This window comes from Lycium ferocissimum, chromosome 5 (genome assembly GCF_029784015.1).
Source record: "Lycium ferocissimum isolate CSIRO_LF1 chromosome 5, AGI_CSIRO_Lferr_CH_V1, whole genome shotgun sequence".
In the NCBI taxonomy this organism is placed as follows: Eukaryota; Viridiplantae; Streptophyta; class Magnoliopsida; order Solanales; family Solanaceae; genus Lycium; species Lycium ferocissimum.
Window position 1 is genome coordinate 23,200,727 of NC_081346.1, and position 18,255 is coordinate 23,218,981.

The 18,255-nt window shown below is 36.7% G+C and overlaps 1 protein-coding gene across 3 annotated transcripts; it reads left to right on the forward strand.

Annotated features, from left to right (window-relative positions):
• Positions 1-7,376: 7,376 nt before the first annotated feature.
• On the forward strand, positions 7,377-17,987 carry LOC132056536 (SKP1-like protein 21). 3 transcript variants are annotated; one of them, XM_059448780.1, is made up of 10 exons: positions 7,377-7,742; positions 10,780-11,001; positions 13,300-13,518; positions 13,698-13,889; positions 13,972-14,082; positions 14,223-14,304; positions 15,069-15,172; positions 15,309-15,484; positions 16,404-16,540; positions 17,452-17,987. In XM_059448780.1, exons 2-10 carry the CDS (start codon positions 10,966-10,968, stop codon positions 17,469-17,471), a joined length of 1,077 nt encoding a protein of 358 aa, XP_059304763.1. In that variant the 5' UTR covers positions 7,377-7,742; positions 10,780-10,965; the 3' UTR covers positions 17,472-17,987. The 3 variants fall into 3 exon arrangements, with proteins under 3 accessions (XP_059304763.1, XP_059304765.1, XP_059304764.1); XM_059448782.1 differs by having other exon boundaries at positions 17,455-17,987; XM_059448781.1 differs by having other exon boundaries at positions 10,945-11,001.
• Positions 17,988-18,255: the final 268 nt, after the last annotated feature.

The following is an 18,255-nucleotide window of genomic DNA, read 5'->3' on the forward strand; positions in this document are numbered from 1 at the left end:
GTAACCGAGCATGGAGTCGATATCCCTTAAATGCATCGGATCTACCAAGAGGAATGAGCGAAATTCGCTCAGGACCTTCCATGGCGACTTTCCCTCTACCAGTCATGCCGTCTTCATTGTTTCCTCTTTTAAATATAATTGTTGCTTTACTTGTGTTTGGTTTATCCCAGTTTGGGATTGTAGGATAAACTTACAGTCAACATAGGTTGTTTAATCATTTAGACTATCCCACTTTAGTTAATAGCTAGTGAAGTACTTCTTTTTTCCCCATAGAACGTGACTTAGGCTGCAGATCTTTAAAAGTATCAACTGGGCATGGCTAGAAGTGAACAATGAAAAAGGACTTTTTCACAAAGTGTTTTAGTGCATCTCTGAAAAAAAAAACAAGTTTACAATGTTTGGAAGCCTCCATTCTCGCCAAGTTCCTGTTTTAACAAAGAAAAAGATTTTGCTTATAAAGTTACTTTTCAAATTTACATTAGCTAATTTGCATATTTACCTATCTTATCTGATCACTTAATATATTTTTAAGCCGTTAAAATCAATTGCTACCTAGCCATTTGAGTTATTTCAAATGCTTATAAAGACATTGCCCGATCCCACACTTTCTTTTAGTTTAACTTATAATTGAAAACTTTCCTACAAACTACTACCTTATTTTAATAGTATTTTTTATATTTCCCATTTGTAACCTTAATAATATTTACAAGCTATTTTCTAAAATATTTAAAATGTTATAATTGTATTTTCTTAGTCTTAATTAATTAATCTAAGTTTGCCTTGTTAACCGTAGTTAACGGATCTTAAAGGATGCTTAACCCCTTCCCTTTAGGATAGTTAGAACCTTTTACTAGAATCACATTAGTTAAGTAGATCATTAATCGGAGTTAATTTTAACATTTACTTAGTTAAAATAGGTGTCCTAATTCACCTTTAAAAATAATTAGGTGGCGACTCCTTAAGTTAAATAATATAGGAATCACCAATATGTTGTACTCCGCTTTAACCCGGTTAAAATGGGGTATAACAATCTCTATATCAAAATCTGCACTCAAAGAATGCAGTAAGGTAGTATCAGTACAAACACTATGTACCGGTAAGCATCATAAGCCGATTAAGATTATTATCATGCATATCTTATGAAATCAATAGAATAAACAAGCCAGTTAATCATACATGAATATCAATATATCACAACAAGTCAACCACGAGCAATCACAACAAATCACCAAATTGCCAAGAATCACAAACACGTCAACCACAACGGAGATAAATTTACCACTATACCCCCACTCGCTGTACACACATGCTATCTGATGTCATAGCTCAGTAGTCATGACCTGCAGGGGACCCATGGTGTCCATGTACCACTCGTTTCGGAACACTCCTTGGACCCGAGCACAACCTCGGCTCCGGAACGAGCCTTGGACACGGGATATAACAATAAACCTCTCGTTTTCGAAACTATCCTTGGACCACGAGCCCATAATCCAGGCCACATGTGTGCCTTGTCATACCTTTTACAGAACAATGTTTCTTACCTTCTCAATATCCATATTCACCTCATCATTTCATGTCACAATAGCCTCGAGAAGACTATATTAACTTCTCATCACAATATATCCACTGCAGATTAAATCACACAAGAATAATGGCATGAAGACTACACAACATTCAATCACAAGCACATAGGAGCTTAACCACACAATATCATGTAATGAATACTAGACATGCTTTCTCCTAATGAAATCACAAACATAAATTCAACTAACCAAAGTCTAACTCAAGTAAACCGTAACCTATCTCAGAGTCGAGCTGGAACAATGCCTGTCAGTCTGCCACAACCTTTCCTTTCCTCAAAGCCTAAATACGTTCACGGTCTAGAATAGAAGACTCAATGAGTCACATTGCTCAATTTGCTAGAAGACTCAATGAGTCACATTGCTCAATTTGCAAATACCAAGGCAAGAAATACCCTTCCCTCTCCCCATTCTATGGGTGGATGATTTTCTAGGTGATAGACAACCTACCAAAAGCCCCTAATATTTATAAACCATCAATTTCTACCACATTCTATCAAACATTCCCATTACAATAGTTTTCTTGGTCAAAGACACCATTTTTATAGAACCCTAGGTCTCCAATCTTTTAGTTTATGTCTCTAACTGTTCAATTTATGATCAAGAGCAACTAACCAATGCATTTAGATGATAACTAAGCGATAATAACCATAACCCATCAAGTTTAGAAGGTTTATTAATATTCTAGGGTTTCTATTTCAATTTCACCATTAAAGACCCATGAAGATGATTACAATAACGAAGGGGAAAGGAATGATAGAATGAAAAGCAATGGAACTTACCTCACAAGGTTGTCTTGCCCTAGCTTGAAAATTCTCTCTAAGTGTTTGTTGGGAAGTGTGTTGGGGTGTTATGAATGAGAAAATAAAACTAAGGCATTAAAAACCCAGCTATCGCACTCCGTCGACCGGCCAAGGCGGTCACTACGCTCGCCGGCCTAGGCGGTCTCGCTATAGCGGTCAAGCCACAGCTATAGCGGTCCCAAACTAAATCGGCTCACCGCTATAGCGGTCGCCACGCCGCTATAGCAGCATCGGGCCGTAGCGGGGGGCAAGGATAGCGATCACCGCCGCCAGGCGACCCCCCGCCGCGGCGGTACTCCCCACCGCCGCGACTCCCACCGCCACGGTGCATTTTGGGCGATGAGCTCGATTTTACTCCCGCTTTCCCCCTATCACCCCACATTTCATCCATGGCCTCAAAACACAACACAAAACATGCATATATACAAAAAGACGCCCTACGCATCCAGCCGCGGCCTCGGAATTTCCAATGGAGTCCTAAATTCTCATAACGACCGGAAGGGTCGTTACGCTCCTTCTTCACGTTTTTCATCAACCAAAATGTATATATACTTCGAGTTTAGCTTTCAACGACAATTACACACATAGAAGATGAAGGAATGAGAGAATTTGGGAGTAAAAGAATGATTTTTGTAGAAGAACATGAAAGAAGAAAGAGAGAGAGAAAGGTTTTTTTTTTTTTTTTTTTTGAAAAGTTTAAAACTTAACCGCGAAGTTTTTAAAATTACAAAGAGCCCCCCATGTGTTTGCTAATCCCATCGTTAGTAATTTCTGGAGCAAAAATAAATGCAAAAGAAAATGAGGACCCTGCCACTTAGAAAAAAACTTTTGTCCTGTCCTGCCACCTTATTCTTCCTACTAACTACCACTCTCTTGTCCATAATTGCAGGTGCCTATTGAAGAAGTTGGGGAATCCAGTGTTCAGGCACAGCTTCCGTGAAGGGAACAAAGGCGCTCATGTTTTGGCTAAGCTAGGCTCGAAGCTTCCAGTTTGTAATCAACTATGTACTATTCTATCTACTCCTGAAACTGCAAAAGAAACTATCCAAGCAGACCAGCAAGGAAAATCAACTACTAAAGTAGTATCATTAGCATCATGTTATATCTTAGCAAGTCTAGGGAACTTGTCACTATCCATGATAGTGCTCAGCTATCTACTACTACTACTACTTCGTCTGTAATGCCGTAATATATATAATATATATCCAGTTTACCCAAAAAAAAAAAAAAAAAAAAAGTCACATTGACAATTTAATACTCCCTCCGTCCCATAATAAGTGTCATCTTAGCCAAATTTTTTTGTCCCATAATAAGTGTCACCTTAGGAAACCAAGATATAAATTAGCTAATTTTTTCCAATTCTACCCTTAGACAATAAAGTAACATCTAAATGATGATTGGAAAAGCCATATAGTAACTTGGAATTGGTAGATTCCCAATGTCAAAAGGTTTACTTCTTGTGCATGCTCTAATCAAAAGGTAAAAGTAGTTTATTTTTATTATATAGGAGTAATTTGGTAAACTTCACAGTGCATTACTGATTTCTTAATATGCGTGTTTTTGGCTAAGGTGACACTTATTATGGGACGGAGGGAGTAGTATTAAGTAGTAGAAAAGTAATATAGAAAAATGGGTAACAAAATTATCGGATGATTTTTTGATATACTAGTCTCTATAAACGTGCTCTGCACGTTATTTCCTATCAATCTAAATCATCGCAAAAAAAAAAATTAGGTAATATTATTTGTGATTCTCTTAAGCTTTGTAATTTGCATATATTATTTAAAATCAACCATAAATATGTCAAAAAATAGCGAAAGCTTGATAAAAATTTCATAAAATAATTTGGTCACAATTTTGTGAATGCAAAACCACGACAAAAACACTACATAAATGTCAACATTGAATAAAGAATTGACAAAAAGTTTATTTGTTGTGCCTACGTGCGTAAATTACTCCTTTAAGTGATGAAATAGTATGATTTTCTCGTGTCCCTGCAATTTCAAAATTCTTAAATATATAGACTCTAAACATCTAAATACACCCAATCATCATCTCTAGACATTCAACATCAAAGAGATCCACACAAACCTCTCCCTTCAGAAGAGAATTAGACCTTGAGAAACATATCAGGCATCAACGTACAAGCCACAACTTAAAGAACAAATACTCTTGTCACCATATTTTCCTTGAATTAGTGCGTATAACTTAGTGTGGCTGTTAAGGTAGGCTCTGATGGTAAAAGTTTATCCACACTTGGTCTTTACACTAAATCATATTAATTTACTTTGGTTAAGTTATAAATTAAATTAATTAATATTTGGCGGTAAGAATGTAAATATAGACATATATCAAGTATTTATTAGCAGGGTAAATTTTTACCATTTGCTTTTTATTATTTTACATAACTAATTTTTTTATATCCACCTCGCATCGCGCGGATACGAATACTAGTTCGCAATTAATAAGGACGAATTAGATATTAACGATTAAGGAAGATCCTTATAAAAACCGGAAACACATAAAGAGAATTTAAGGAGATTTATGAACAAATTCAACAATTATCCATTCTTAAAAGGATTTCAATCTCAAGGCACACTCCAATAAATTATTAGCGATTTATCAATAATCAAAACAATTTAAATTTAAACGAAGACTATCTATAAAAAGGGGACCAAGAGAAGAATGTGAATGCATATTGCTTACGTAAAACAAATCGTTGAACTACTCTATGCTTAGAAACAATATACCTCTTCGTTCTAATTAATGCCACAATTGGAAGCCTTGTTAATTAACACTATGGTCCCTGCTATGCCTATTAATTAATGGTCCTGAAAATAATTTTTTTGGAGGCAAAGTATTCTACACGTTTTTGGACTGGGGTTTACACCCTAAAACGTGACTTATAAATAGAATAATTGTTTAGCAACTGACTTTTTCCTGAGCCGTGATACTCGCCCATAAGTCTTCTCTATCCAAGGTTAGTTACATGAAATAGCAGAAGACTGCAGGTGGTGGAACTGGAGGACGACCAAGTGGACGATATTTGCTCATGCTTGAAGGTTTGTTCAAACCAATGTTAATGCTACGAGAAGTATGATTAAGAATCTGTATATATCTTCAGTTGATTGAAGATTATCCTAAAGTCCCATGGAGGAATTTGTTATTTCAGAATGCAGCTAGACCCAAGACTATATTCATCACATGGCTACAAATCCAAAACAGGTTAATTACTTATCTCATACAGGCTGAGAAATTGGAACATACAGCTGGATCCTATCGGTCAAATGTGTTATAGTGCAGATAATACTAGAGACCACCTCTTCTTTGAATGTAATTTTGCTCAGGTATTATGGAAGAGGTTGATACAATGGTTGCAACTTCAGTGGCCAGTTGTGCAATCTTGGCTACTCCAATATCAGACATTTCAGGTCACCAAAGGCAGATCTATGCAGGCTCAATTGATCAGGATGGTCTATTCAGAGTTCATATTTGCAATTTAGAGGGAGAGGAACATAAGAATCTTTGAGAAAAGGGAGATGCAGGGAGAATAAATAGCCCAAGAAGTTGTTTGTATCTGCACTGTTAGAGCTCCTCCAACAATAAAACCTAGGCTGATGCACTGCAAGTTCTGAAGGCTTGAAATTGATGAATTGTAGTGTTGGATACTAAGTGCTAGTGTGATGTTAGCTTATACTTGTTAGCAGTTAGTTTTCTTTTCTTTACTAGTGAGTTTTCTGTTAGGGGTGATCCCATCAAAATTTAGCAAGTTGCGTTTAAGCTTGGCTGCTTCGTACATATTCCCCTGGTTATTAATACAAGTTAGTACTACAACAACAACAACAACACCAAACATACCCAGTGAAAGGGGTCTGGGGAGGGTAAAATATACGCAGACCTTACCTCCATCTCGGAAGATGGAGAGGCTGTTTCCGAAAGACCCTCGGCTCAAGAGAAAACATGATGAGAAAAGGTCAGAATACAAGTTAGTACTAGTTACCGAAAAAAAACAAAACAGAAAGACAGAATATAAAGCAAATATGTCGTGATCATAAAAACGTACTAACAGACACAAAAAGGAGGAGGATGGATTGAAATATTAAGAAGGAAAATCACCACAAATCTAGGTAGACGATATCAGCGAAGATTATGACGTGATATTAAGTACTCTTTAATCGTTAATAAAATATTTTTGGTATGTATTCTAAAATAAAATCATCTTTTGAGAGTATTTTACCCTCAAAGTAAGGTTCTTTTGGTTTGAACACCAGTTAGAATGAGATTAGTTATGTTTTGATTAGTTATTCTGATATTATTTTTATTGACTGTTTGGTTTATTGTATTAAAAATAACATGCATTACATAATTTCTAAGAGGAAGTTGTTTGTTTACAAAAAAACCCTTCATCTTATTTAGTACTCCCTCCATCCCAAAAAATTGTCTTACTTCCTTGTTAGTTTGTCCCAAAAAAATTGCTACATTTCTATATTTAGAAACAATTTAACTTTATGAGATGATTTACATCACACAAATATTTAAGGCTTGCTTTGGCCCACACATTTCAAAAGTATCTTTTATTTCTTAAACTTCATGTCAAGTCAAACTAAGACAATCTTTTTGAGACAGAAGAAATACTAGAATAGGGGTTCGAGGGACCTGAAGAGTATTTTTGTCATTTTGGTTATTGTATTCAGGGTCAACTAATCTTAGTGCTATAATTCGGTAGGAATAATTTATCTCCCGATACTTTTTCTAAAATCATGATATAACTTATCTCAAAATTAATAATCAAACAAGAAATAAGACAATACTAAATTTTTGCCCAAAACTATACCAAACGACCCCCAAAATTTATAGAAACTCTAAAACGACTGTTGAAAAAAAAAAAATGGAGTGATAAAAGAATAGGTTTAAGTGGATGATTCTAGTCTCTCCAAAGCCTCACCTTATTCTATCCTGTATAAAAACAAAAAAACAAAGCGGGTACATAACATTAATTTAATCTAAGAATAAAATAGAAGTAGTAAGCTAGGCTCCTCCTTCATAAACCCAGCAGCCACCATTGTCGTTGAGAGAAAGAGAGCCCTAACCGTGTGAATCTGGTAAACTACCATTCACTCTCACGTGCCAAATAACAACACCTGTTATCTGTTACCAATACCAATATAGAAACCACAGAAACTAATCTCCCTCCTATCAGGGAAGGGAAAAAAAAAAAAAAAAAAAAAAAAAACCTAAACGTCGAGCCAAAAAAAGAAATAAATCCCTTCTTCCCTTTTCTTGCTACTTTAAAACCCTACCTATTATTTCTCTGGGTTTTTTTCTCCAACTCTTATATTATTTCTGCGCCTACATTCAGGTATCCTTTCTTTTTCTGTTTTTCACCTTTTTATTACTTCTGTCAAGAGAAAAAAGAATTAATTTACCTATGTGATTAGTTGACAAGAATCTTTTTTTATGCTCAAGATTGTTTCTTTGTCGGTGTGTTGGTTTTAGTTTTGTGTAAAAAAATTGAGTTGGTTTAATTGGGTGTTTTTTTTTTTTTTTCTTTCTAATTGGTGGGTGTTCATTTTTATCACTTCTTGATTCTTGGTGTTAACTTGGGTCATTCATTGGGTTTAAATGGAGAAATGCTGATGAGCTTATACACATTGGGGCAGCAATTGAAGTGAAAATTTTAAGGTTTTTGGATACCTCTATGATTAGTTGATAATAACCTTTTTTTTATGCTCAAGATTGGTTCTCTATCGGTCTGTTGGTTTTAACTTGTTTCATTCATTGGGTTTAAATTGAGAAATGTTGATGAGCTTATACACATGGGGGGTAGCAATTGAAATGAAAATTTTGAGGTTTTGGATACCTCTATGATTAGTCGATAACAACCTTTTTTTATGCTGAAGATTGGTTCGTTATCGGTCTGGTTTTAGTTTCTTGTAAAAAGTTGAGTTGGTTTAATTGGGTTTTTTAATTGGTGGGTGTTAATTTATATCACTTTATGATTCTTGGTGTTAACTTGTGTCATTCATTGGGATTAAATGGAGAAATGTTGATGAGCTTATACACATGGAGGTATCAATTGAAGTGAAAATTTTGAGTACCTCTATGATTAGTTGATAACAACCTTTTTTTATGCTCAAGATGGGTTCTTTATTGGTCTGTTGGTTTTAATTTCATGTAAATTCTTGGTATTAACTTGTGTTACTTATTGGGTTTAAATTGAGAAATGTTGATGAGCTTATACACATGGAGGTAGCAATCGAAGTGAAAATTTTTGAGGTTTTGTGATACCTCTCTTAAATTTCATTTTTGGGGATTGTCTATTTCTTTTCCTTTTCTACTTTTTAATTTTCCTCACTTCTTTTTGGGGAAAGAGACAGGAAGCGGCGGGCGGTTTGGAACTTGTTCTTGGACGCCATTTGGGAATGAATACTAGGGGTTGATAAAGAAAGGAAAGCAAGTAAAGATAGAAGTGTAAGACTTTTAATTGTATTCACATGGGCAAAAAGATGGAAATGAACCAACTAACAACACCTGTTATACCAGATAAACAATCCACAGAAACTAATCCTCCCTCCTACCAGGGAAGCAAAAAAGGACAAAAAAAGAGAAACAACCTAAACGTCGAGCCAAAAAAAACAGGGAAAAAAAACCCCTTCTTCCCTTTTCTTACTAGTTTAAAACCCCACCTATTTCTCTAGTTGTTTGTTCTCCAACTCTACATTGTTTCTTGAGGTATCCTTTCTTTTTCTATTTTTCACCTTTTTCATATTCTGAATTTAATTACTTCTTTCAGAGAAAACGATTTTATTTACCTCTGTGATTAGTTGGTAAGAATCTTTTTTTATGCTCAAGATTGGTTCTTTGTCGTTGTGTTGGTTTTAATTTTGTGTAAAAAATTGAGTTGGTTTAATTGGTGGGTGTTCATTTTTATCACTTCTTGATTCTTGGTATTAACTTGTGTCATTCATTGTGTTTAAATGGAGAAATGTTGATGAGCTTATACACATTGGGGTAGCAATTGAAGTGAAAATTTTGAGGTTTTTGGATACTATTATTAGTTGATAACAACCTTTTTTTTTATGCTCAAGATTGGTTCTTTATCGGTCTGTTGGTTTTAATTTCGTGTAAATTCTTGGTATTATCTTGTGTCATTCATTGGGTTTAAATGGAGAAATGTTGATGAGCTTATACACATGGAGGTAGCAATTGAAGTGAAAATTTTGAGGTTTTTGGGTACCTCTCTTAAATTTCATTTTTGGGGATTGTCTTTTTTTTTTTTTTTTTTTTCTTTTCCTTTTCTACTTTTTAATTTTCCTCACTTCTTTTTGGGGAAAGGGACGGGAAGCGGTGAGCTGTTTGGAACTTGTTCTTGGACGCTATTTGGGAATGAATGCTAGGGGTTGATAAAGAAAGGAAAGCAAGTAAAGATAGAAGTGTAAGACTTTTAATTGGATTCACATAGGCAAAAAGATGGAAATGAACCAACTAACAACACCTGTTATACCAGATAAACAATCCACAGAAACTAATCCTCCCTCCTACCAGGGAAGGAAAAAAGGACAAAAAGGAGAAACAACCTAAATGTCGAGCCAAAAAAACAGGAAAAAAAAAAAACCCCTTCTTCCCTTTTCTTGCTAGTTTAAAACCCCACCTGTTTCTCTTGTTGTTTGTTCTCCAACTCTACATTGTTTCTTGAGGTATCCTTTCTTTTTCTATTTTTCACCCTTTTCATATTCTGAATTTAATTACTTCTTTCAGAGAAAACGATTTTATTGACCTCTGTGATTAGTTGGTAAGAATCTTTTTTTATGCTCAAGATTGGTTCTTTGTCGTTGTGTTGGTTTTAATTTTGTGTAAAAAATTGAGTTGGTTTAATTTGGGTTTTTTAATTGGTGGGTGTTCATTTATATCACTTCTTGATTCTTGGTATTAACTCGTGCCATGCATTGGGTTTAAATTGAGAAATGTTGATGAACTTATACACATGGGGGTAGCAATTAAGTGAAAATTGTAGGTTTTGTGATACCCCTCTGTTAAATTTCATTTTTAGGGATTGTTTATTATTTTTTTCTTCCTACTTTCTAATTTTCTCCACTTCTTTTGGGGAAAGATACAAGAGGGCGGTGAACGGTTTCGTCTTGTTCTGATTGGAATTTCCTGTGGGAATGAATACTATGGATTATTGTTGCAGGGGAATTAACATGATGTAAGGAAAGAAAATAAATATATAAGTAAAACCCTTGTTGGGATTCGCATAGACAACAAATGGAAATGAACTAACTTATCTCCTATTTAGATTCATATGGGGTTTTTTAATTAATGTTTACTAATTTACTTAACCTGCTGAGCTTTTTCTATGAGAAGAATATACTACTGATGAAACCATCTCCTTGAAGGTGCATGTCTCGTTGGAATACGGAGAGGTTTACTTACGAGAGTTTGCTGTCTGTTACTGATGCTTGTCTTCTGAAGAAATTAAAGCTTCTGTCTTGTTCATTACATCGGTACTTTTAAGATCGAACCTTTATTTGTACCTTAATTCTGAGAAGGCCCATAAACAGTTTTGTCAGATTGATCAGCTAATGTCGGGAGGTCCTATGGCGATCGTCAAACCAGAGGTATGACAGAAATTCTTGGGCGTATTTATCTAGTAAAAAAGGCTACTTGGTTATGATCTATGTGAATTTTGGACACTCTTTAACTTTTATTCTGCACCCAAGGGTGTGGCCTAGTGGTCAATGAAGTGGGTTGAGCACTATGAGGTCTCAGGTTCAATTCCCAGCAGAGACAAAAAGACTAGATGATTTTTTTCCATGTGTTCTAGCCTTGGTGGACAGAGTTACTTGGTACTTGTTGCTGGTGGGAGGTGGCAAGTATCCCGTGGAATTAGTCGAGGTGCGCCCAAGTTGACCCCGACACCAACAACAACAACAACAACAACCCAGTGAAATCCCACATCGTGGGGTCTGGGGAGGGTAGAGTGTACGCAGACCTTACTCCTACCAAGGTAGGACAGAAAGACCTCGGAAACGAATAAAAGCATAAAAAGTAAGATAAGGTTAAGAGATTCGAATAGAGATTCAAAGCGATATGGAAGAAATAATGCAAGCAAGACACGATAACACGGGATAATCACAACACAGAAATAACGGATAATAGCGAAATCGGAAAGAGAACACAGATAATCAAAGCATAGGAAATAACGATAATAACGAAATCGAACCTGAAAAAAATTATATTGCAATAATGCGACTACTAATAAGAACGGATAACGAGACTATCTACTAGCCTCTACCTTAATTTGGGTCCTCCAAACCCTCCTATCTAAGGTCATGTCCTCGGCTAGTTGCGCCATGTCGTGTCTAATTACCTCTCCCAATACTTCTTCGTACCTCGTCCGAAACCATCCATTCTCACACCTCCGCACCGGGGCATCTCGTGTCTCTCCTCTTCACATGCCCAAACCATCTCAATCTCGCTTCTCGCATCTTGTCTTCCACCGAGGCCACCCCCACCTTATCCCGAATATCCTCATTCCTAATCGTCACTCCTACTGCGTGGCCACACATCCATCTCAACATTCTCATCTCGGCAACTTTCATCTTTTCAACGTGAGAGATCTTAAAACACTCCGCCCCATGTACGCATAGTCGGCCTAACCACTACTTTGTAAACCTGCCCTTAAGTTTTGGGGTGGCACATTTCTGTCACATAGCACTCGGAAGCAAGCCTCCATTTCATCCACCCCCCCCAATACGATGTGTGACATCATCGTCAATCTCCCCGCCGCCTTGCACAATAGACCCAAGGTACTTGAAACTTCAACCAAGCCTTACTTCCAAGTCACTCTCCCGAGGTGCTTCATCGAACTTACACTCCAAGTACTCTGTCTTGGTCCTACTCAGGTAAACCCTTTAGACTCCATGTCTCCAACACTCCAAATAGCGTTAACTCCGCTACGAGTCTCGTCAATCGGGACTATGTCGTCCGCGAAAAGCATACACCATGGCACCTCACCTTGAGCCGTGTCAATCCATCCATCACCAAGGAAAATAAAAACTAAGAGTTGCAACCCCATCACAACCGGAAAGTGCTCGAGTCTCCTCCTACTGTCCTCACCCTGGTTTTGGCTCCCTCATACATGTCCTTGATCACCCTAATGTACGCCACAGGTACACTTTTAGCCTCCAAGCATTTCCATAGGATCTGTCTTGGAACTTTGTCATAAGCCTTTTCTAGGTCGATGAACACCATGTGTAAGTCCCTCTTCCTCTCCCTATATTTCCACCATCCTTCTCATAAGATGGATGGCTTCTGTAGTTGAACGTCCCGGCATGAATCCGAACTGGTTATAAAAAAAAAAAACATTTATTCCTTTTATCCTCATCCAAGCCCATTCCCCTTTAAGGCTGTCTTGTATCAGTTGCTCGGTCAGGTTTTGAGTTGCATTCACTTAAGGTGTTATGAGATGCCATGATTTGGGAATAGCAGTTTTTTTGTGTTAAGATGAACTGGCTAAGCTATATACTACTTTTTTTGACTTATCTTAAATTTAACGATGCATACTGCATGGAAGAGTTAGGTGCTTCTTATTTAATGATGGCGTGTTGCTTCTACGTCATATAGACCATAGCCCTGAAATGTTGTAAGCGTTATATGATCCTGCTTGAGAACTGATATGGCATGATTGTAGTTGCTATTATGGGCTATTACTCGTCAGGGTACAAATTATTAATTTATAGAAACTGTTGAATCTTTTGGATAATGGCCAAAATCCTTTTTTGCATGGGAATGTAGTGTGACATCCAAGGTGTGGGCATAGATTTTTATTGCTTGCTCGCCATATTATATGTTCCAATCAGTTTGACCTTTTCCAATATCCACTTCTAAATTTGCGTTGCGGTTATTCTGTACAGATGAAGTCATACATCTGGCTCCAAACTGCTGATGGTTCAATCCAACAAGTGGAGCAAGAGGTTGCCATATTTTGCCCTGTGATATTCAGGGAAGTTCAAAACGGCTTGGGATCCTCGAAAAATTGTGCAATAGAACTTCCTGAACGAGTCAATCCTGTTAACTTAGGGTTATTACTGGATTTTTGTCGGTTCCATCAAGTTCCTGGCCGTTCTAATAAGGTCTCTTTCTTGCTTCTTTGTAAACAATGCCCCCCCCCCCCCCCCCCTGCCCCCCAAAAAAAAAAACCCCACCCCAACACACCCACAAATGAAGCACAATCAGCGCTCAGTATGTTATGTAATAGGGATGTACAATCATTTGCTTTCCTAAGCGTAACAGTTGTCGTTTACGTACCTAGGAGCGCAAGACATTTGATGAGAAGTTCGTCCGGTTAGATACCAAGATGTTATGTGATTTGGCTTCTGCTGCTGACAGCCTTCAGCTAAGGCCTGTGGTTGACCTTACGAGCCGTGCTCTTGCTCGGGTGATTGAAGGCAAAACTCCTGAGGAAATACGTGAAACTTTCCATTTGCCTGATGATCTAACAGAGGTCTGTCTCACTAGTAGAGAACTCTGATAGCCTTCTACCTCCATATTATGGTTGTTCTTACATTGAAATGGTATTTCGTCAGGAGGAGAAGTTGGAGCCTTTGAGAAATATGACGGATGATCCACGCATCCGTCTTCTAAATCGACTCTATGCAAGAAAAAGGAAAGAATTAAATGAGAGAAAGAAACTAAAGGTGCTTTGACATTTATCTCACGTTTTATTCGCAAGTCATATTTACTTGAACTGATGTAATTATTACGTGATTGTATATGCATCTCTCTCATTCTGCATTAATTCATTAATGGTTAACTCCTCTTCATTTACATTTTCCAGAATGTTGAGGTAGAAGAAGAGCAGCGCGTAGACGAAAGATCAGTTGATGATCTTTTGTCATTCATAAATAGTGGAGATCAAGGTATAGTTGTGGACTTCATTTACACCCTCATTTGTTGTGTAGAGTTGCTCTAACTTCTACATATTATATAAATAAGATAATTGAACTATTTACATACTTTAATTTCTATATATATTGCCAATGACTAGATGAAGCTGTATTGCAGTTTCCTGGCTTCGTTATGTAACCTTGTTTATGGACTTCTACCTTTAGTTACCTTTTTGGGGGGTGGATTCTTTTGACAACTACATTATTTTTCTGGCTAAATATAGTGGTTTGATGTATTTTTGATGGAAAGGTTAAGAGTACGTTCCGGAATGCACAACTTTGTTAATGGAGTTGCGTATCATAGCTTCTATCTTTAGTTTGCCGAAACGATGATCGGGGGCATCCGTCATTGTTGTGCTCTTAATAAATGCATTGCTGCATAAACATTACCAGTTTAAAAAAAAATAAAAAAATAAAAAATGCTTTACTGCATAAGTTCTCTTATCAATAAGGAGATATGTTTTGCTGCATTATCATTATATCTGTAGTCTCTATGGTCACTGGACCTTATAATACTGGAATCTATCTTTGTCTTAAAGACTTGACTTTGTCATTAGTACATGCACATGAGTAGGTTAGCTATTCAATCCATGTAGAACTGTATACGTCTCGTTTCTACAAGCCCCTATCTGAAATGGAAGATTCTTAACCAATCTTTATTGTTTTGAGAACCTTGTTCTTGTCTTGTGTGTGACAAGTTCCTTCTTTTAATTGTATCATGGTTCTATTTTTTGCAGACTCAAAGGGTGTAAGAGTAGCAAAAAATAAAAAGAAAACTCGAGGGAGAAAAGAACAAGCTAGAAATTCTTCTTCAAATAATGGAGCTGGAAACTATAATAAGGTTGGAATCTCATGGACTTTAGGTTCTTTTCTGTTTCTTTGTATTATTTTTTCTGCTCGCATGTGTGTAAGAGAGGAGAATGTGTTTCTTGTAACTATATTTTATTTGTTTTGATATGATCCTTGCTGGTACTTAGGAAGCTAATTGTGTTCCATCTGGCTACCTAAATGGTGACATCAGCGATGGATCTTCTCCAAGTAGAAATTCTAAGCTGCAAATCTCACCATCTGCAATGTTTTCATCTAAACTCGACTTTGATGACTTTGATATGGATGATGAGTTAGATCCAGCAAGGAAGGAAGAAATTGACAGGTTTGTTTATCTTATATTAGTGTTCTAGAGATAGTTTTGTTATCCTGACTATATGGCAAGATTGTTATCCCGACTATATGGAAAGACTGCATTTCTGGTGTTATATTGTGAGTAGTTTATGTGTATGTTCCTCATTCTCTCTTTTTTGATAGATTTTGGTATGCTTATTTGGGTAAAGGGAAAACTAGTTCCCTACGGGTACTATACCACTCTTTTTTGTTCACGAAAAGCTGATAATGCGTGGCTTAAAGGTTAGCTTAACCCTGTCATGCACGTAACATTCCAAGCTTTTTGGGGAGTTTTTGACTTTTTTTCTGTGAAATAGGTCCCCGGCACAAAACTCTAGATTCTAAAACTGGGTCTAATATTGGGTACACCTATGACAATCTATCTCTCTTTTGTGTATCCCATGAATTTTCTCTACTTCATTTGTTTGACCTGCTTCCTTCGTACAATCCTTACTGGCACTAACTTCTTTCTTGGTTTCATATTCTGGTAGTCTTTCCTAAACATTGTGCTAACCGCAAGTTAAATCAACATTATAATGCTTGCATTCTTCTAGCTGGAATCTGCTTACCTATTATATTATATGAATTTATTTTATCAACATGGAACTATCATCTCATCCACGTGTTATGGTGCATGGATAACAACTGATAAATCTTTAATTATGTAGCAGTGGTCATTTCTTATTATTTGTCCTTGAGAAATGTAGAAGTTCCATCTGAATTCTGTTTTTAAGTAAGGGGCTTGTTCTAGTCTGGCTGTGTGTGTAGTACTACGATTACCATCTATTACAGAAAGATGCATCCATATTTGTCTTAGCATGGGCTGCTATCGTCTGGACGGTGCAAGTTTCCTTTAACTATTCCCATGGTAAGATATGTGATTACTAACTTGATTTGAATCTCCAAATCAGGGAGGTTGAGGATTTTGCTCGGAGACTAAACTCTGTCTGGCCAGAAAGGATACAACAGATTTTGTCTTTGGGTCCAGAGAGGAGGCGGCTTGGACCAATTTCCATGAATGGAAATGGTTCCTTGAAGAGATGTACAGGTAAGATCTTCTTTCACTTTTCTTGAACCAAACATTTATTGATAACTTAGGGGAAGTGCAATATTCTTTTGGAAAGATCTTGCTGAGCTGCAGTGAAATAAAGAATTTAATCCATAAAAATGTGGAGTATCAAGTCTATCACTTTAAATACCAAAAGTACAAGAATTTCTGGGCTATTTTGAAGAAGTTGAATTGAACTGTAGAGTCTTAATCGTAAAAGAATATGGTCATATGGAGACCTGACCTGATTACTTTCCGTTTTATCCGACATACATCGTTAGAAGAGTAAATTAAAACATGAAACTTGGAAATGATGCACCGGTAGTGTCAGCAATGGTTCCAGATTTAATGCAGTACGACGTTGCTTTTGTTTGCACTTCCCTCAAAAGAGCTAAACGTATTCCTTGAAGTCAAAACTTCTGATTTCCAATAGCAAGGTTTCCCGGTTGAGTTAGGGTGTATTTAACCTAGTTTATTTCAAACTGTTGTTTTGGAAACACGGCGAACAAATGAACTATTGCCGCAGCTATCTCTTTCTAGTCAGAGTTGCACTGATTCTTTGAAGACATATTAGGGAAGTACTTTAGTCTGAATGCTTGTAGCTCCATGCATGATTTTTCTCATGACCTTGTCATTTCATTTATGAATTACCTGGCAATGGCAGCTTACCTTTCTTACTTGTTGAGTTGCTTCAAGAGCTGGGAATGTGTATCAAGGGTGTAGAATATTGTAGCTAGGTTCTTCTAGTGAACTACTATTATTATTGATTTGTTTTGCACTCCTTGAATGTTTCCTCCTGAAGAAAAAATAGAAACAGTAAGACCCGAAGTCAACATGAGATCACTTGATAAAGCAAATGTCTGTTTTGTGCCAGCAGCTTGTGTCTCATTGGGAGCTTCTAATCTTTGCAGCAGGTGTAGACCGGGGATAATGCTGGATTCAGCTTGAGCTTAACATGGCGACTTGTCTGTCTCTGCTGTTGCAACGAAGACTGGTAATGTTACGGTGTCCATTGCATGTAAAGTTCTTCCCTGGATACGCCAGGTGCTCAAAGTGTAGGGAATATCAGAATAGAAGTTTCTGTTGTTTGTGATTTATGGCAACTTGCCTTTGCATTTGCCATGCATTTCAAAACACTGAGATACAGTTTCCAGTTTTGCCATAGATACTAAGTTTCTTTAAACCATGGTTTTGATTTTCTATCTTCTCTTATTTAGTTCAAATGGTTGTTGTAGTTGGGCCCTTTTCTTTATTTTGTTTCATTTTTTTATTTAAATTAGCTTCTCTTTTCCCCCATAAAAGGAATGTATAATGACCATTCCCTCTCATGAAATTGCTTCATACCTCAAGGGGTTTGAATCTTCCATTTCTGAATCATTATGTAATGAAGTTGACCTGACTGACACCAGTGTATATTATGTACAAAGTTAGAAAAGTGCTTCTGTTTCTTCGTTGTAGATGTAATTAGTCTGAACTTGTGGGTCCCTCCCCCCCCCCCAAAAAAAAAACACACACACGTTAGTAATAGCGTGGGCTTCAATTCTGTAATTGAAAAATAGTCACTGTGTTGGAGTTTCAACTTGTAACTTCTACAAGGGTAATTGGAATTTCATTTGTAGAAGTTGAAACTCCAGTAGCCATTTTTCTAGTACAGCGGTGAAAATTGACTATTTGTGAATTTTTAACTTCTTATCTCCAAAGTTTTGCACGAAGGG